Source organism: Perissodus microlepis, chromosome 15 (genome assembly GCF_051167445.1).
Source record: "Perissodus microlepis isolate ML-2025 ecotype Zambia chromosome 15, ASM5116744v1, whole genome shotgun sequence".
In the NCBI taxonomy this organism is placed as follows: domain Eukaryota; kingdom Metazoa; phylum Chordata; class Actinopteri; order Cichliformes; family Cichlidae; genus Perissodus; species Perissodus microlepis.
In genome coordinates this window covers 10,817,905-10,838,980 of record NC_140475.1, presented here as the reverse complement: position 1 = coordinate 10,838,980, position 21,076 = coordinate 10,817,905, and the positions used below count along the sequence as shown (strand labels likewise).

Below are 21,076 nucleotides of genomic sequence, written 5' to 3'. Positions count from 1 at the left end.
CTTGGTAATATTTCCTTCCAAGTAATGCTACTCTAGTGCAAACTTTCTCTTGGTCTTATTTTCCTTCCGTCTCACACAGAGAGCCAGGAGTATGGGCTTTGGAGAGGGCCAAACAGAATGTGCTGGAGAACTACCTCCTTGTGGGGATATTGGAAGAGCTGGAGGACGTTCTGCTCCTGCTAGAGAGGCTCTTACCTCATTACTTTACTGGAGTACTCAACATCTACAAGAGCCCTGGTAGCTGCACCTTGTGATATAGAATGTTTTATGTTGTCAGAGTATCGAGTGAATGTTTTCCTATACAAGACAATAAAAAAGTCTTTAGCATGGTAACGTGATCAACGTAATTAGAATGTGAATAGTTTTGCGGGTATTTTGTCACAAATTTGCATAGCCTGGTAGTGACCGTTAAAATGCTCTAACTTCCACACAGGACAGAGTTAGTTCTCATGATTTGATTTATGCATACCTTTTTTTTAATGAGGTTCTGATCACAAGATACAGTTTATCTGTTTATTTTGAATGTCATAAAAATGTGCTATTACATGATTTGGGGTGATCTTTATTACGAGAAATATTCAGTGACTTCATACAAAAGGTAGCAACACCTTTTGTATGAAGAAGAGTAATGTGATTTATCAAAAATATCACCTTTATAAGAGCTGCGATAAGAGTTAGGTAGCACTCTTAGCACTCATATGGATAGTAGTTAAGATCCTGTGACTTCCAGATACAGACAAACAAACTGGTGATGGCTAACCAACAGGGCATAGTAGTGGTGGACAAGCAGAGCAAGAAGGCCATAGTGACAGATATAGCTAGGAAGAAATACCAAGAGCTGCATGTTATTTTTGTCCAGCTCAGCGAACCGCTTGTCATGATGACTTAGTAGCAAGATATCTAAATAGATGAGGTGATATATGAATCATTCACATTAAACAGCAATCACTTGCTACTTAACTGGAAAAATAAGTGGCTTAAGATGATGATATATGATATAGTTATTAAATAATTTCCTGTCTAAATAAATGTGCTTGAAACTTTTTTAAAACATTTTGATTTTAGTCTTTGCTGAACTTTGTTTTTTTTGTCTCTCCATCATTTTGTTGCAGATTATAGGAAAATGGGAAACATGACGGGTACTGTGCGTAAACAAACCCCCACTTTAGAGGCCCTGCAGGTGCTGTATCACCGCATGCGCTATGAGTACGAGTTTTACAACTTCGTCCGTGACCAGTTCCACCTCACGAAGAAAAAAATCGGCCTGAAGTCTGTTTCCAAACCCCCCGCCTATTCAAATGATTTCCTGCGGCAACTGGCCCTTCGAACCCCAGAGCCTCTGGATGAAGACGAGGAGCTGGAAACGGATCTGGAGGATGCAAATAGCTGGCTGGTTCATCCCTAAGGGATGCTCGATGAACATTAGACGCAGCCACATAACGGCTGCTTAGCTAGGACTGGCTAAAGAAAACTGTACCCTGAGGACAAAGGGGAGGAGTTTCAATCTTTCAGCGTCACCCAGAGAAGTGAGGTGCAACTCCCAACCTGACAGGCTCAGCACTGAAGACTGTAGAGTTGAGAAACTGGATGGACAAAATGCTCTATTTATAAATTGACCAAGGGCAATGGGAAATTATATTCAACTCAATCTGCTTGACTCAAGTTTTCCTTTTTATAATTTGGGCTTGTTTTTGGGTTCATGTAAAAACCGTACTGTCGCTGTCATCTCCAGGGAGAGATTAGTGCAAGATCTGGACAGCTAACTGTGATTGGAAATGTGCTAAATGTTATCGCCAGGTTGTTTACTATAGGAGAGGAATTAAAGGCATTTCCCAAGACAGATTACTACTTTATGAGAAGTTTAATGTCCTGAAAGCTGGATGTTGTTGTGAATTTTAAAAAGTGCCATAAGCCTTTTAGGTATATTAGTCTTCCAGGACTGTTGTCAGACCTTATTGAGGGTTCTGGGATTTGTGTGACAGAAAGTTCTGTGCACAGCTGGCAGAGTTGTGACATAGTCAGTTCATTTGTTTTAGTATTGGTTTATAACATTTTGTGTAATTTGTTAAATACTATTAGGTGTAAATGAGGGTTAAACTGCGAGCACTCAAGTATGAATTCAGAGAATTCCAAAAGTGTGCATGAATGATTGAGTTTGACCAAACAAGCTGTGTATTTTAGCAAAGATTTATTATTTGGGACAGGCTATATGTTGATACTGTAGAGTGAGTTAAAAGCCTTTATGAAGCCTAATTTGTATTCCAAAGTTTAAAAGATTGAGCTTGCCAAATAGCAGTTTTTTTTGCAAAACTGTATGAATACACTGCACTTTGTGTTAGGTGACATTTCCTTAACATCTGCAGCAAAATGAGGGATTTGGTCACAACTGAATGCTGATTTGCCTGTCATTTCAACTCAGATTATTTGCTGTTTAAGGGTTTTCTGTATATTAATGTTATCATCAAAGTGTGTGAAGTGTTACCAAGCCCAGTTAATACTTATTTCTAATTATCCAGCAGCTCCACAGTGCTTTTTCATCACAGATGTTTAAAAAAAAAAACAATTAACCATAAGCTATTACGTGACTAGACATTTCACTCTACCATCTTAATCTCTGTTCTGTGTATCTTCATCATTATGTTCCGTGTTTTGTTTTTTGCTAGTTTTATTTATTGTTTTCTATTCATTTGCATTCCATATAAAATTCTCAGGAAGATAAAAAAAAACAACAATGTTTAACGCTCACATTTTTTTTTGTTGTTGTTTATGCTGGTGGCTATAAAACAATTTTTGGCATTTAAGGGTGTCTAGAATGGACAATGAATGAACAACTAACAAAGACCGTCAATAAATGTCCTCTTACTATTGCAGCTATTGCCCCTGTTTTGCTTAAAAATGGTTTTGATACAGAAAAAAACTTACTTTTTACAGACTTATTATGGTGGCTCCATTTGGAGAATTGCTAACTATATGTATATATATAATATGTATGCATTTTTTGCAAGAACCTCTGTTCAAGAGAGGGCATACACTCATTGACCACTTTAAAAAAAAGTGGCTCTTAAAGACAGAAAGGTAATTTAGGGGACGTTGAGGCATGTTGTTGGTACCATGATGTTTTGGGATTTTTCCCACACCACCACAGGGTTAACAGAGGAGAGTCAGAAGAAAATGGAAAATATCCACTTGGCAGCATTTCTCTGGGTGACAATGCCATGCTGATGTCGGAGGTCAGAAGAGAATGGCCATACCACTTCAAGCTAAGTAACTGTGTAACTCGGGGCATGAGTTACTATACATACCTAGCATGCAGCTATGTATGCACAAGAGTATTTATTCTGGCATGTCAAATCTTGAAGCAGATGGCCTAAAGCAGCCACGCCAGGTGCCACTCCTTTGAGCTAAGAACAGGAAACTGTGGCTACAATTCAACAGGATATTGGAAGAATGTTGTGTGATATGATGAGTCTTGAATTCTGCTCAGAAATTTATGGTAGGACGTAAACATCATGAAAAGCATCATGATCTATACCGCCTTATATCAATGGTTCAGGCCACGGATGGTGTTTAAATGGGGTGTGGGATATTTTCTTGCTGTATTCTGGGCCCTGAACAGTGTTTAAATGCCACATCTTACCACTGCTTTATGAGCACAATGTGTGAATATTTCCAGCACCTTGTTGAATATATGCCACAAATAACTAAAGCTGTTCTGAACACAACAGGCGCTCCAACCGAATACTAGCAAGGTGCACTTAATAAAGCATAAATAGTCATCACTCATTGTAATACTCAAATGTTTTTTATTTAAATCTTGAAAAATTTGAGTGACAAAATGTTTTTGTAAATATCCACAAACATTCGTTGCATTTTCAGAATTTTTGCACATCGTCAACAACAGGAAATAATTACTTACATGAAGCAGATTGATAACAACAGTGAAGAAAAAGCAGAGTGTCCGTGTGCATGCATGCTGTGAGGACATAAATCTGTTTACACAGTCACATTACGAGTACCCATCTCCCTTTAAGCAATTTTAAGTTGAGGCCTCGCCTTAAGGTTAAGGAAAAGGTTAGCTTTAGGTTATGGTCTAGGAATAAGCAGCTATTATATGGATGAGTCTCCAGGAAATGAGTATCAGCCAAAGCAAGATCCTCTGAGTTGAAAACAAGACTGTGTGTGCATGAATCTAAAATAACCAAAAATGAGGCCAATCAGTAGCAATTCTGAGAAAGCAAGGGAGGCGTAATACGCACCTAACAGGTTTGCTGTAACTGGCCTTGTGTTCTTATTTAAGTAAAGCTATTGCTACTCTGGAACTCTGTTTTTACTGTACCTTACTACACCTAAACCCTAAAGTTATCTTAACCTTCATCCCAATCCTTACATCCTTACTCGCTCCATTTAGCCCAGTAATAGCCCCCACTCTATTTGAGGCACCAGTATCACGACAGAACTGGAAGTTCACGTTAGAAGCCTAACTCATGTTTAGTACTTTTCCATACACATAAGCACACACACATAAAAACTGGTAGTTTTCTCCTGAAAAGTTGAACACAGAGGACCTTTATGTATTCGGTAATGGCGATGGGAATGTCACTGTGGCTGTGGGACTTCCCCTTCACCATCAAACACAAAGCTGTTAATGTACATAGGCACCGTATCCTCAGACCTGCTGTATTATTTTTGCATTTCCAGCACCAAGTTCAAACTTTCCCTGTTGACAAATGGAAGGAATTCGCTTGCTCCTTTACCAAGGTTTATAAAGTCTCTTCTCTGTATCACTGTAAAACTGTGCTAACTAAAGCCAGTTCATATGAACAGAATGAAGAAGCCATAAACCCCAGTGTCAACCCTCTGCATATTTATTGTAAATCAAAATAAGACGAGGATGCTATTAATGGAAAAGTCCATACTGTTGATTGCAGACCAGTCACCAGTTTTAGAACACCAGCCGCTGTTCTTTTTCTCCTTTGGATTAATGCACCATAACTGTAACATAATATTGTAAATCAGGTATATACAGTACATCTCCACAGTGTTGTGGTCCATCCCTGTATTTGGTCCAAACATCTGGAGATCATATTTGACTCTTGAAGACTCTATAAGGTACTATTATGCTTCTTTTCTTAATCTGCCTAGCATCTGATTGCATATAAGCACATATAAAAAAAATCTTAACTTGAGTGTTCTACTCAGTTATACCCACACATGCACACAGATTAGATAACAAAGGCATAGTAAAGCTCAGCAATGGCATCTTAGACAAGATGAGCAATTAAAAAACTCCTGCACACTGTTATTGTGATCGCTGTAATGTTTATGGGTAATTAGAAAATTCATTGTGAATAAACCTTTAATAAAGGTCACAATAATAGGAAGAAGACCTAATAAAGGTCTAACAATGGTGTGCAAAACTTTGCTCTTTTGTTACCTTTAAATATTTGATCTTTAACAAGAGGCAGTTGAGGATAAATCCAGTGATAGATTCACAGCAAAACTGATGTCCTGAGATTAAAAGAAAGCCTTAAAAGGCAAGTTGAAGGCACTTATTTAATATTAGAATAATACATTCTAGATACACGACATACGATTTATTATGGTATAAAATAACCAAGGCACTGCCATGATCTGGTCAGATGGTCGGAGACGTCAAAAAATGTGCAGCAGTTTAGCCTTGATAACTTTGTTTTAAAGGATAACTTGGTTCAGTACAGCTGGAGTCTGATTTTAATAGTTTTGGTCATCACTTCTTGTCGGTAATATAAACACTGTGGTAAGAGCAGGAGGATACGCGCTGAAAGAAGCCCAACAGGGCAAGAAACACCTGACGACCTAACATAAAAATCTGCTTTTTTTCTGCCTATAACTACAAAAACTTAATTTGATTGAAAAATAAATAAAGTCTTTCTATTGTCTGTCCTGTTTGTCTTATTTGTAGCTGTGTTCCAAGAAATTTTGAACATTTTTTTAAGTACAAAGTTAAAATCAGTAATAGAAATTATGATCGAAACTACAAAAAAGACTCAAAGTATGCTTTCACAAATTACCACACATGGCACATGATTTTCATTGTTTTGCGATGATTACATCATAGAGCAGAAGAGTGTGAGGAAGTTCTCAGGCCTCCTAAAATATCAAGCTGTTGGTCACTTTACAGAACAAAATGTCAACAAAAAAGTCACTTCACAAGTTATCATAAAAACTTATCTGTTCTTGTTTTTCACTTTTTTCCAACCATCCTATTAATCTATGTCGTTTTTGTTTCCAGGTATTTAACTGTTGTCACCTCGTCTCTCTTCCAAAGCTTGTCTCCTTGTGTGTAGATCTCTGTGTTCCCTGAAGTGTACGGCTCAAGCTTTTGCTCCATGCTGGTTCAGCTCCAGTCTGTCGTTCATCTTGCTGGGCTTACGTCCCAGAGATTCAGCCTCTTCCAAGGTGGTTGTCAGAGGTTTGCCAAGGGTCTCAGGCAGAAACAGTGCGAGTACTCCAAAAATTAATGCCAGGATTCCCACAATAAGCTAAACACAGGTCGTGATTGAGAAAAAGGGGGGAAATTTTTTAATTTAGCAGTGCTGCCAGGGTAAACTTAGAAATAAACTATGATAAATGAGAACAAATGCAAGTTGACAGCTAAAACATTAAATGCATTTCTATACCTGAGGCAGGTAGATCCAGATGTCAGCCAGGTAGACACAGAAAGGGGCCACCACACTGCCGACACGGCACATCATACTGCCACTACCTACTGCCAAAGACCTGGAGGAAGAGCAGCATTACTCCCTCTGTTAGAATTAATTAAAAGTCGGTATATTACATTGACTTCAGTTTTTAAATTTAGTTCACAGGTCTAGCTAGTTCTAAAGTGGAAGATTCAAACATGAAACTTTGCCTTTAATATAGCAGCAAAGTACAAACCCCTATACCAGTAAAACTCTCAAGAACAGAATGCAATGATTTCCAAATCAAATCAACTTTAACCTGAAATTATGGTTGTATATGAATGCATGAATTTTCTGTTTCACGTATAAAGAGTTCTTTAGTTTTTGCAATATGAAAAAATAACAGTTTTAGCAGTTTTAGCAAACCCTTAAAACAAAAACAAAACTCTTTAGCGTGCTTACCTGATGATAGTCGGGTAAAGCTCGCAGGTGTAGAGGTAGATGAGACCAAAGGCAATCGCAATAGCAAACTTTCCTATCATACTCAGAACAATAGTTAGGATCTCTATGTCCTGTAGAAATGAGGAGAGAAAGAAAAACAAAGAGAAAGACAAAGATTTCAATTCAATTTAGCTTTAATCACGTAGCACCAAATAACAAAACTAAATTCCAGGTGCATATACTACTTTTAAAAACTCAAGGAAGCACAAGTAAGTAAGTACTTCAGAGATTTAACGAACTAAAGAAGTGTTGCTCTGTCAGTCACTATAATTTAATTCATTATTATACTCTCTGACAAGTTCTGATTGTGTGTCAAACATGCCCTTGACATCCATAAAAACATACACGTTAATATATGGTAACTAAGTGAAGAATAAGCTTGAATGTAAAATGAAATGTATTTGATTATTAATTCACATTGACTACAAAGCAGTGTATAAACTGTATACAGCCAAGCAATAGTGTGGTTTCTATTAAGAAGTGCTGGAAACAAACTGGAACTTAATGAGACTGCAACTGGATTCATGAGTAAGTAAGTAGTAAGTAAGTTTATTTATTAAGCGCTTTTCATAGACAGGTAGTCACAAAGCGCTGCACACAGAGATTAAAATAAACAGTACGATAAATAGCAAAATGCACAATATACACAATATAGTTTAAATGTAAATTAAAAATATAAAAATGTAAAAAGCATTGGTCAACAGAAAGCTTGTTTAAACAGTAAAGTTTTTAACTGTTTTTTAAAGGATTCCACAGAGTCAACCAAACGTAGTTGTAGAGGTAGACTGTTCCACAGCCTTGGTGCCACAGACTGAAAGGCTCTGTCCCCTTTCGTCTTCAGACGTGTTCTGGGAGCAACCAACAAACTCTGAGTCTGTGAGCGGAGACAGCAAGCAGTAGTGTATTTTGTGAGAAGCTTGGATAAATAATCTGGGGCTTGGCCATTTAGTGCTCTTCAAAATTAAAACAATAATTTTAAAACGAATTCTAAAATCTATTGGGAGCCAATGTAAAGAACATAAAATAGGAGTGATGTGAGCTCGCTTGCTAGAGCGAGTTAGTAGTCTGGCTGCTGCGTTTTGTATAGCTTGGAGGCGAGAAAGAGATGATTTATCCAAGCTGGTAAACAGGGAATTACAATAATCTAAACGCGATGACACAAATGCATGGACAATTTTTTCCAGTTCAGCTAAGGAGACCATATGTCGCAATTTAGAAATATTCCTTAAATGAAAGAAACAGGAACGAGACAGAGATTTTACGTGTGAGTCAAGGCCCAGAGAAGAGTCAAGTATTACTCCAAGATTTCGAATATTTGGCTTAGCAGAAGAACAGAAAGGGACAAGAACCTGACTGATTTTAGAATATAGATCAGGAGGAGCTATGATCATGGTCTCTGTCTTGTTCATGTTTAAAACAAGGTAATTGTTTTAATTGACAGCTGGAATGAACAGGTGTGAGTAAAAGGGTTGCTACTGCCGTGTCAGCAGGGTTGCAACGCAGAACTTTAGACGTGTCCCTGTTGTCACAATCTTTGCCGTCTCCATGCTGCTATTTTTTTTCCATCTTTCACTGTTTGCGTGGCTCCTAAGATCAAAGGTCATATTTATTTAAAAATGAAGTACCAGCTGTTTGCCAGCTCATCCATGAACAGTGCTAATTTGGGTCAGAGCTCAGAACACATGTTGGGAGCTTCAAGTGTCGGATCTCATTAGTACCAGTCAGTGATCACAAAATACATCGCAATAACAGTCGAGTTCATTAGAGTACAAGTACTTTAAGTAACTCTATGCTATATTTATTCTATCTTGTAAGCAGTAGTATCACTGTCACATGTGTAAAGCTCCACATGCAGTTAGGATGCAGGATTACAAGCATGGCTCATTTGTAAGAGTTACCAAGACGAAGCCTCTTCCCTCCAAAAAAGACATGGCGGTATAGCTTAGGATTGCATAGTTGCCTCAGAACTTAACACATGTTAGAGAGAGTTTCTTAAAGTACATGTACAGTTTGGACTGTCTGATTTATCGCCTTGTCACTGGGCTGGTACTGTTGAACTCTGACACTTGCACCTAAAGATGACTGCAATGCGGATTTCTGTGAACAGCTGAACTTTTTTTTGGTGGGGGTGGGGGTGGGGTGCATCTCTGTACGTACAGCAGGTACCACAATGATGAGAAAACAGGCGACCGCGGCCAGGAGCAGAGATGGGGCACACGTCTTCTTCCTTCCAATCCGATCCATTGCAAAACAACCAACCAGATAAGAGGGGAGCTCCACTGCACCTGGAAACAACCAACCACAGCCGCTCTCTGTCAGGGGTTATCACTGGCACTGACAGTGACATTCTATCTGGAGGACCTAAATAACCATCTGAAAAGCTGCCTCCCAGATATGCTCTTCACTGTGCCTCTAATGGAAGTAAATGGGGATCACTCACTAAATATTCCTCTGGCCATTAAATGATCAAGATTAAATATACACTTTCCGTTGAGCGTGAAGATACAAGACAATTCATTTAAAACAATTACTTTGTGACTTGAATTAACATAATTTACAATTATATTTCTAAGCAGTCATCCTGAAACACATTTCAGGAGTCATTTTGATGTTAACCTCGATTTCAGTGATGACCTAGACATCCAATCTGCATGTACAGAATCAACAGTCAAATCTGAAAAAAACCTTCAAGTTTACTGTCCTGAATGGAAATCTATTGGAGAGTTGTGAAATGCAAAAAAACAACAACAAAAAACCCCCAAAACAAGCCAAACAACATCATTATCCAATCATGCTTCTAGACTCATGACAGTTTCAAGGGAGAGGTGGCAGAAATATTCTTCTATTCGACCTCTAGGTAAAGATGGAGGTAAGTGCACTTTTTCTTGGTTGACTTGGTTACACATTTGGTTATCTGCCACAATCTTTACTCTTATCTAATGTCAACAATTTCCCTTGTGGGATTAATAATCTACCTACCTACCTACCTACCTACCTAAGTCACAGCTAGTAATAAATTCTGCAAACTTATTTTATAATTAAGTGATCGTACTGAGTCAAAGGTTAAATAAAATCCCGTGTTTTCAAATAGTATTACATGAACACTATATCAGTTCAACTAAAAGATGTTTGTTAGACTGTAAAGCCTATTTTCTCAATCAGACAGAAAACCACGAGGAAGCCATTTAGCTTAAGGATGGAGCGCTGCTATTTTTGTTGAGTCCTCGCAGTCTGATTTCACTCTCGGTTACATATACAGAGCACTAAACAAAGCAAAGTAGAGGAACATATCATTTTTACTGTTTTGAAATTTTCACACAAGGTTCTGCTCAACTTAAAAGTAGCAAGAGTTGTTTTTAGATTAAACAGATGAACTAAATCATCTCCAGACTCACTGGAAATACTCTGAAGTAGAGTAAGAAGCAGAGACACTATTCTACATCTAACACCAAAGGTAAAAAAAAAAAAAAAAAGTGCCAATATGATCACAATATTAAGTACATGTTTATAGTTTTGCAATCTCAGTACCAAATTCACACTCATGTGACAATCACTTACCAGCAAGGAAGAGGTTAACATACTGGTTTCCTCCCAGATTTACTGAGCCCAGAGAGAAGACGTAGTAGCCCAGACTGCCGATGAACCAGATGGCCCACACTGTGCATGTGCGACCGGCCATCCTCCAGCTGCCAAACAAGTCCACGATGGTCAGCTTCTTCTCAGGCTTGGATGACTGCTCCTCTGTGTCTCCCTTCAGCAGACTTTTGCCATCTTCTCTCTTCCCTGGCTCCAGGAGATCCTCAGCTTTCAGCCTGCATTCAAGGCCGTTGACGCGGGCAATCGCATTCAGCAGTTTCTCAGTTTCCTCATAGCGGCCCTTGGCCATCAAGTAAAAGGGAGTCTCGGGAAACTTCCAGCAAAAGAGCAAGAAAGGTGCGGTGCATATAGAGAGGACTATCTGGTAGATCCACCACACCCGCACCAGGTAACCAGTCAGAGCCACCATCATGACGCCAACAGCAAAGGCTGCATGCACATGCATCGATGTCCATGTGCGTACCTTGTTGCCAGTGAACTCTGTTACATAGACAAAGACCACCACCAGATAACCACTAGACACCTGTCAAAAGCAAAGATGAGAAATAGGAACTAGTCATTTTAATAGCAGTTTAATAGCAGTTTTCCACAGAAAACAAATAAAGTGGCCAAGAAATGAAAATGTAAAAAAATAAAATAAGAGATGGACAAAATGCCCTTCTAACATGTTACAGATGTCGATGTTGTATATAGTACTGTGAAAAAGTCTTGAGTCATCCATCATTTCTTAATATTTGGTTTCCAAGGAGCTAGACTTTCTTAAGATTTTTAAAGTGCACTTGAGAAACAGGCCTTCTGAAGTTTTTCTTTGGACATTGGCTGCTTTTTCACTCATTTTCAGTCCAGATTTTTTACCTGACCTGGTGGCTGAAATTTTTTTGCTTTTGTTTAATTTGTCTTTGGGAGGTTTGTGTCATGATCCTGGGTCCTTTTGACCCAGCGTTTGGTGTTTTCTGTTCTTCCTCTGTTAGTGTTTACTCTGTTCTGCCCGTGTGTTCTTGTATCTATTCCGCATTTCTTAGTTTGTGTCCTTCATGCGTAGTTCCTGTTTTATTGTGAAGGTCTGCGTCTTATGTGAGTGTTTTCAGTTTGCTTCCGTAGTCTCGTCACGTTAATCACTCCCAGCTGTGTTCCCCACCTGTGGAAATTCCCTGTGTTCTCTGAGTGTATTTAAGTTGTGTCTTCTGTCTTAATAGTTGCTGGTTCGTCTGTGTTGTTTCCCCTCGGTCTCCCTGCATCTCTCCATGTGTATTTCCCCGGACCTCCCTGCATCTTCGTTTCTGGTTTGTTTTGTTAGTTTATCCAGTTTAGGTTCCAGTTTCATGTTCCCAGTGCCTTTGTTGTTTGTTTGTTTTTTTTCCTTTGTTAATAAATACTCACCTGCACCAGAGCTGCCGCGTCCTGGTCCTAAATATTCCACACGGTTTGCCCCGGCAAACCGTGACAGTTTGTGGTTTTTGTTTCTTTGTTTGTTAAGCCACTTAACACTGACCTATGAATCATTCGGGGATAAACTGGGGGGGAAAACAGCAAAGATCTGAAAGATAGATCTGGTCAATCAGTTGATCCATTTACTGTTGGTTACAGCCTCACCAGAAACGGTCTGAGTGGAAAGGTGGCTGTCAAGAAGGCCTTCTTATGGAAGGGAAATGGGAGAAAAGGCAGAGGTATGCCAAATTATACAAGACTTGAACTGAATTTGAGTGGGAACTAAGTCATCATCAATATTTACAGAGGATGTCAGTTCAGTGGTACAATAGCGACTGTCTGCAGCCATCTTTAAAACAGTGTCGTGGTTTGGGGTGGCTTTTCAACCAATGATGTGGGGGATCTTGTCAAAATTGATGGATATTTGAACACCATCAGATTTTGATCCACCATGCAATACCGTTAGGAAATAATGTAATTGCACTTCATTTTTCATATTGGCAATAATCCTAAACCCATTTACACCTGGACAGAAAAAAAAAAATCAGTGGAACACTATTAGTCGTAGATTGGCTTCCCCAGAGTGCTATGGGATCATCTTGATAGAGAACAGAACATAAGACAGCCAACATACAAAGAAGAGCTTTGAATGTCCTTCAAGCTGCATGGAGAACTATTCCTGTAGACAACTTAAAGAAATTACTAAAAAGTGAGAGTTCAGGGTCTGTCAAAGAATAAAGGTGGTCATACCAAATATTCCCTAAAAACTTGTTAGACCTTTGCAGAATCTGCCTTATTTATTGTATTTCCTTGTATGTTAGCTCATGTTTCAATAAATAGCTGCAAATGCTGAGTGAGAGGTGGCTCGAGACTTTTGCACAGTACCGTAATTTGTCCACAAGATGGCACTCTGCAGCTTCCCTGCTGGCAACCGTGTTTGAAACGCCCAACAACCAGCTAATCCGAACAGAGTTGGACAGAGTATAAACAAATAAGTAAATAACTACACATAACAAATGTTAGGGAAATCTGTTTTGGAAAATATCGGTCGATATATTGGAATATCAGATTTTTAAATCAGCAAATATCTGTATCAGTCTTATATAACTTATGTTGCTCAGGCTTTAAATATAAGGTTATGATCATGCTAGTAAACCTGAAGTATATCGTTTGTGTTCAACCTTATGAACTTATGAAGCAAAGAGAAACTGACTGCATGCTCTTGTCGTACACAGTACCAGCATACAACAAATTTATAGTTCATAGAAATGATTTGGGGATATGTCTTTGTAGGTTTGACGTGTGGTTTCATAGTGTAGCTGTGCAGTATCAGTGTACGAGGGCCTGACTCTATGTGAAAAACAACAGCTGTAACTGAGGAGGACTGGGGGGGGGATGGTAGAAGACGGAAAGGAGTGAAATAGTAAACAGACTGAAAGGGCTCTTTCAGTGCTAATGTACTGACATGTGGACTTGTAACCATACAGACCGCCTTCCTTAGGGGTGTTAGTTTAAGCAGATATGAAATAATCTGCATCTAAAGCAAACAAACCCATGTTTAAATATAAAGACAGAAACTAAACCCGTTTGTCACTGTTTGTGTCACATTTCCTTAAATTACATATTTAAGGGGTATTTTTGGTTTGCATGTTGGCTTAGCTGCAATATGCCTACAGGGGGTGTATTCAAGTATATTACCTGAGAACATTAGGGACTGGACAAGAGGTTGTTTAGTTGAGAAACATCCACTGGTGGCTGTTTGCAAGAAGAACATTGAAAATATGCCACTTCTCTTGTCCCACATTGGCTTTTTGCAAAACACACGCACGCACAGGTACTTAACCATTCACAACCGTACCCACACTGAACTCACCATAGCAAGGAGAAAGCGGAGCACCACAAAGAAATGGTAGTTTCCGGAGAATGCTACAGCTACTCCGAACCCAAACTGACAAACGCTGGTGAGCATCAGAATCTTCACACGCCCAACTCTGGTGGAGAGAGAGAAAACTATGTGAAAGAGAATGACAGAGACAAGCAGACCAACAGAGGAAGAGAAAAGAGCTTGTATGTTCAGTTAAGGAATCGATTAAAAGGGGCTTATAAAGTTGTCACAGTCGCACGTGGTTTAAAATCATTTCGACAGGAGTGCTTGACAGGAATATGATACTTGTGCATGAAGTTACGGTCAGGTCAGATCAAATAATAAAGGCATCGTATGTGCGAGTGATCCCTGTGAGCTAAACAGAGTTTGTTTTTTTCTACTGTTGGCTCTGTATGATCTTAATGGAAGCAGATAGCCTCAGTATAGTCATGTAAAGCACACGGCTCTGGTTGTGTATCCAACAGCCCTGCCCACTTCCTGATCAAACCTTCTGTTTGAGAGGGGCAGCCAATCAAATATAAGTTGGCTTAAAGGAAGAGGAATTATGGTTTGTTTCAGACAGAAACTATGACTTTTGGTAAGTTGCTGTTAAAGAATTTTTAAAAACTGGAGCCAAATGTTAGCATAATATGTGTGGTATTATTAATTGCATTCTACAGAGTGGTTACTAGGATCTGCTATAGGAGAAGATTGACTGCTTTCTGCTAAAATTTACTCTCCCGGAGCTCTTTATATAACAAGCCTCATTCACCCATTCATGCAAGCATTTTTTTCACTTTTTTGCTCAAGTGCTTTCTATCTAACAATCACACGTATTCGCATTCGGAGAGCAACTTGGGTTTAGTTTCTTGCCAGAGGATATTTGGCAAACAGACTGGAGCAACCACGGATCGTACCACCAATCTTTCGATTAGTAGGTGACCTGCGCTACCTCCTGAGTTACAGCTACCCCTGCACATGTAAATGCTAACCACTCAAATCTGGCTTTGCATTCTGCTCCAGTCATTACCTTCCACTTCTTTTTTTCCAATCTACATTAACTATGCTTTCACTTGTCCTGCCTCATTTTCACTATAATAATTTCTTTCCACTACCTTCTTGACCTAATGCGAAGCCATACGTCCTGAAATTACAACTACATGAAATATTGGCAAGTTCCTTTTTTTTTTTAACATATAGTCTATGCCAGGACAGCCCTTCCTGTTTAAAACTTAACTCCAAAAGTGTCACATGGTAACATTTAACCCCTGTCTTTGACTCTACATGTTGCCTGAAAATAACCTTGACCTTATCTTACAGCAGCCCCTGCTTACCTGTCAGCAACGTCCCCAAACACCAGCGCGCCAATCAGCACCCCGAGCATGAATGTGGGCTGGCACAGCTTGGCCAGCCACTCTTTATCACATACCAAGTCCCAGTCGGTCACAATGCTTTGGTAAACTTCGGTATGGTCATAAACAAAGTTCCCTGTACATTCTTTCACTGTTTTGTTGCCATCGAAATCATACGAAAAGTGTGTTGGGTTGCTGCGAAGGGTGCAGCGGCACCGGCTTAGCTCCCACTGTTCTCCTTCTGCTGTCTTCACCACCAGCGGTCCACTACCTGATTTGAAGACTGGTAAGATTTCTTCCAGGCTGCTTGCCGTCACGTTACCATACAGAACGTCGGTGATGTTGCCGGGCACGCTAGACACAAAAATTGGAGTTTCCACCAGAAAAACTGAGGCCAGGTAGTGGATTCCACAAGCTATGGCCTGGAAGACTGCTGCAAAGTACAGACATGCCTGAAATCTGGACAGAAGGAGAACACAGGAAAATTATTGTGGTGATTTTACAGTATCACCAAAAAAACAAAAACAAAAAACTTCTACAAAGGCAACCTTAATAGTTCAACTTTTAATGGAATCTAAAAGACATTTCCAGGTATCCAACAGCATTATCGTTTCAAGACAATTGCTTTGAATGTAGTAATTTATTCAGAAAACAAGTCTATATCATAGACAGCATCTTGAGACACCCCTCATGTCTTGGTTTTCTTCCAAGGAGTCAGACTTTCTTGTCATTTTTAAAGTGACTTTGTGCAATAGTTGTCTAGGCTTTCTGAAAATCTATCCATGTTCTTCTTTGGACACTGGCTGCCTTCTTTTTTTTTTTTTTTTTTTTTTTTTTACTGATTTTCAATCCAACCCTTGCTCCTCTCCATCTTCAAAATATAAAGAAATTAATGGTGACTCGCGATTTTAGCAGTGTACCTAACCTGTAGTCAAAGGAGCTTGCAAAGAAAAGCGTCTGGACTTCTTTAAGTTTACTTGAAGACGTTTCACCTCTCATCCGAGAAGCTTCTTCAGTTCTAAGGTCAAATGGTGGAGAGTCCCAGATATAAACCTAGTGGGAGTATCCCCCCACAGAGGGACAAAAGGACCCCCTGATGATCTTCTAATCGCCTGAGCCAAGGTGTGAAACTGGGTGTGGGTCCCAATCAGCCAGAGTTTCGGGTGTGTTCATTGTGAAACCTGGCCCCACCTTATCATGCGAATTCCTGAGGTCAGATGGCCCAGGATGTGAGTGGGCGTTAAGGCGTCTGGGAAGGGATCTCAAAACTGGATTATAGATGGCAGAGAGTTGGTGTCGTAAACCCCCGCCTCTGTTCAAAGATGGTCGCTCACAGTGGACATAGATGGCTTCTTTCACTCCTCTTTCAAACCATCTGTCCTCTCTGTCCAAAATGTGAACATTGGCATCCTCGAAAGAGTGTCCTTTATCCTTAAGATGCAGATGGACTGCTGAGTCTTGTCCTGTGGAGGTGGCTCTTCTGTGTTGTGCCATGCGCTTGTGAAGTGGCTGTTTGGTCTCTCCAATGTAGAGGTCTGGGCATTCCTCGCTGCACTGTACAGCATACACCACATTGTTAAGTCTGTGTTTTGGCGTTTTGTCTTTCGGGTGAACCAGTTTTTGTCTGAGCGTGTTGCTGGGTCTGAAATGCACCGGGATGTCATGATTGGAGAAAACTCTCCTAAGTTTTTCTGATACACCGGCTACATAGGGGATGACAATGTTGTTGCGTCTGTCCTTCTTATCCTCCCTCGTTGGTGTCTGGTCTTCTTTTCTGTGCCTCTTTGCTGACTTTAAGAACGCCCATTTAGGATAGCCGCACGTTTTGAGTGCTTCCTTTACATGTGTGTGTTCCTTCTTTTTTCCTTCAGGCTTAGAGGGAACATGTTCTGCCCGGTGGTGTAGGGTCCTAATTACTCCAAGTTTGTGTTCCAAAGGGTGATGGGAGTCAAAGAGGAGGTACTGGTCCGTGTGTGTGGGCTTCCGGTAAACTTCGATGTTGAGTTTGCCGTTCTCTTCAATGTGCACAGCGCAGTCCAGGAAAGGCAAACAGTTGTCCTTTGTGTCTTCCCTGGTGAACTTGATGTTTTTATCCACAGCGTTAATGTGCGCAGTGAAGGATTCCACTTCTTGTGTCTTGATTTTGACCCAGGTGTCGTCCACATATCTGTACCAGTGGCTGGGTACTCTTCCTTTGAAAGAGCCAAGAGCCTTCCTTTCCACTTCCTCCATGTAAAGGTTGGCTACAATAGGTGACACGGGGGAGCCCATGGCACAGCCATGTTTTTGTCAAAAATGAATGAAGGGTAAATTTAACTGGGAAAGAATAAGATAAAATATATAAATTAAAGTTGTACAGTTATTTTATTTTTCAACTTTAATTTATATATTTTATCTTATTCTTTCCCAGTTAAATTTACCCTTCATTCTAATTTGTGTTGTACAGTTATTTCATTTTTAACTTTAATTTTTATATTTTATTTTATTCCTTCCTAGTTAAATTTACCCTTTTTAATTTTCATATTTATTTCCTATCTTATTCATAGCCTTTTCTTTTTTTCTTTAGGTCACGAGCAGTTGTCTAAGCATTTCACTGCATATTGTACTGTGTATGACTGTGTACGTGACAAATAAAATTTGAATTTGAATTTGAATCTGTATAGAAAAAAAATACCGTATATGCGCTGTAAAACAAATTACGTAATCTCCCACTTTCATTAGTGTTTGTTTTCAAAATTGTAATGTGAAGAGGGATGTGAATATTTACGGTTCTAAAGTTGGTGCCTCCAACCACAAAATCCCCCCCAGCTCAAATAAAGAATAAAAGAAATGTAAAGTTACAGCTGACTATAGAGAAAACATGCCAATCCTCACGGTACCTTTTGAAATGTCCGAGCTCGTCGAATACTTTCTCCACAGACATTTTCTGACGGCGCGTTTGTGCGCGGTGGCTCCCGGTGCGTCTCTCCCTGGCGGGCAGCAGCTCCTGAGAGGATCACCACCAAATAATGAACAGAGGCCTTCACGAAAGCAGGGTGGGAGGGGCACACACAGCTATTGACAGACTCGAGCTCCTGGGGCAACTACCTTATAAGCGAAACGCTGGTGTTAAAAAAAAACGCCCTCTCTTCTCTTCCCAGATATAATGAAATGGACAGCTGCCCCAAATCTTTTTAATTTTTATTTTTAAACTAAGCGAGCCGCCCTCAAATCTGGACACATGCTCTCCGTGGAGGGGGCGTCTACAGAGTGCAACACCTCAGCGATACTAAAATGAAAAAGTCAGCACAACACTTTTCCAGAATTGCGTCTTTATAATTGGTAACACGTGACTGGGTGGTTTTAATAAATAGACTGGTGTCTTTCCAACTTCAGATTCACTTAAAACTGAGCTGGGAAATCACTGGTGATGATGATGATGTTTTGGAACTTAAAGGTCTGTATGATGACTTAATATTTGTTTGATGACATCACCTCTTTGCTTACATTAGTTTTATCAGTCTAATTTGAACTTTTTGCTGTGGAAATGGCACCCATCATGCATCCAAGGGCTTTTTTACACATTTTGATACAAAGTGAAGTAGTGATGAGAGTTGTTTGCTTTGAGACACCTGTGACTATACCTATCTGCAAACTGAAGATCTTGTGATGTAGCCGGTGTAGAAGTATTAGATCTGTTTATTCTGTTGTTAACTGGTTATCCTTGCATAACGCCCACCTGTAAAGTTTAACCCCTATCAGGGTCAACATAAACAAGGGGCCACTGAAAAAACTAGTTACTCTAAATGTGCCTGGTGTTTACAGTTTAAGCAAAGCAGTAATGAGCTGCTGGGTTCATAATCATCTCAAGGTCCTGTCTCTGCACCAGCAATCATTCCCTCTTTCCATTTGGCTAGCTCACTCAAAATTGTGGCAACAGCAACAATGGCTATTTTAATTGCTTATTTAAGTAAGCATTTAACATTTTAAGAAGTAAGAAATAACTAGAAATGCCCAGACTCCAAAGTAGCATCCTCACATGGCTCTAATAAACTATCCAAACTTCCAAAATGTATAGTTTGCTTCAAATTAAAACAAGCAAAACAGCTGTAACCATAAACACATAGCTGGCATGGGTAGTGTTTGTATACGCAGCAATGGATTACAGACCAAGTCCTTACTTCTGTGAAAGTGCATTTTATTTGGTTTTAGTTTGACCGACTAAAAAAACATTTAATGAATGCATTTAATGAATGCATTTAATCTTCTTCACCACATTTTTGTGGGGTGAGATCACAGGTTATTCACTTCTGTGCAAGACCCACATTTAGAACTTAAAAGCTCGTTCTGTGTCTCTGCTTCTCCAAGTGCTCCTATCGAATCCTTTGATTAATGATTGATACCTTCAGCCGTTGTGTTTGTACTGACTCACTTCATCTTGTCTTGGCTGGATTCAGCAGGAATACGAGTACAAACTATAAACTAAACAGCGTTTGCTTTTGCCATCACACTGACTTTCTTTCACTCCACCTTCTCATCTGGGAAATAAAACGGGAGAAGGAACATAGGAATAGGTTGTACGTGCTGACTGTGGCAATTTGTTAAACAGCGTGTTACCGTGAAATTAACAGCAGGTCTGCTTTGAAAGTCATCAGGTTTAACATTTAAACATTAAAAAGTAATTGACACATTACTAGCAAGACTGCATGTTGCATTTGTGCCAATTGCATTTCACAAATGTGTTTGTTTTATGACACAAACAGATGGTCAGCTGTAAATCGTCTTCCACATCTAAGTGAGGCTGTATGGCGTTAATATGGTGTGGAATATAAGAAACTATATCTTATATTCTTACAGCTATGTCAGTCCAGTTAATAGGTTTGATCGTTTATCCCAGTTTTTGAAGTGTTGCTAATTTTCACAGCTTTTTCTGTATGTATGCATATGTATATCATGCGGTCTCTCGGGGTAGAAGGTGCTTATCTTTGCCACTGGTTGCTGTGCAATCATTTATTGAGGTGTGGAAAAAAGGTCAAACAGGTTTATTTTATTGCCTCAGATGTGTAACCTTGTAACATATTGACCCTTTTAATGCTTATTATTAAACCAGTATGTGAGCATGTTACCGTTGTTGTAAATAAAAAGCTAAAAATATACGTTAAGATCATTATTATTATTATTATTATTTATTTATTTATTTGATGATCCAGTTAATCTTGATTGTGCAATGTGTACATATTAGATGAGACTACACAAATGTACCCAAAAATCCCAACTGTGGAATTATTACTTAATGTCATTAACTACAAGCTTATTATAACAATACGTTTATTCTGCAGTCACGTGAGTTGAGAAAACGTAACATAGGGCTGTGTCATTTTTCAAGGTAACTTAGACCACTGCTCATTTACACAATTATCTCACAAGGCTCAAGAGTAGTGAGCTGAGACCCATGCCAGCTATTTATTATGTATTTACAGTGCGTGTTTGTAGTTTCAGTCATGTTTTGAGGACCTGAATCTTATAAAACAATCAAGTTATTCTTATATGTGTGTGTGTGTGTGTGTGTGTGTGGACCCCAGTTGAAAGTAAACACACGGTAACCTTCACCTCTTCCTGATACAACTGGCCGCTTCCCACTGTGCAAAACTTCAGCAGTTCATCCAGACATCGGTGTGTTCCCCAAAATACAA

General features: G+C 39.4%; 2 protein-coding genes across 3 annotated transcripts in view; one reads left to right on the top strand and one right to left on the bottom strand.

The window, feature by feature from the left end:
- usta (uronyl 2-sulfotransferase a) overlaps positions 1-2,870 on the top strand; it is a 58,126-nt gene extending 55,256 nt beyond the window's left edge. For both annotated transcript variants that reach the window (XM_084952703.1, XM_084952704.1), the window contains 2 exons: positions 80-237; positions 1,113-2,870. In XM_084952703.1, the coding sequence (XP_084808829.1) occupies positions 80-237; positions 1,113-1,405 (451 nt within the window). In that variant the 3' untranslated portion in view covers positions 1,406-2,870. The remainder of the gene's footprint in view (positions 1-79; positions 238-1,112) is intronic.
- An 853-nt stretch (positions 2,871-3,723) lies between these two features.
- Positions 3,724-19,049, bottom strand: slc22a16 (solute carrier family 22 member 16). The gene is made up of 8 exons (XM_084952702.1): positions 18,284-19,049; positions 15,387-15,863; positions 14,062-14,179; positions 10,722-11,283; positions 9,321-9,448; positions 7,125-7,234; positions 6,660-6,759; positions 3,724-6,521 (listed from the first exon to the last, which is right to left on the bottom strand). The coding sequence occupies exons 1-8, from the start codon at positions 18,325-18,327 to the stop codon at positions 6,354-6,356; spliced, it is 1,707 nt and encodes a 568-aa protein (XP_084808828.1). The 5' UTR covers positions 18,328-19,049; the 3' UTR covers positions 3,724-6,353.
- Positions 19,050-21,076: the final 2,027 nt, after the last annotated feature.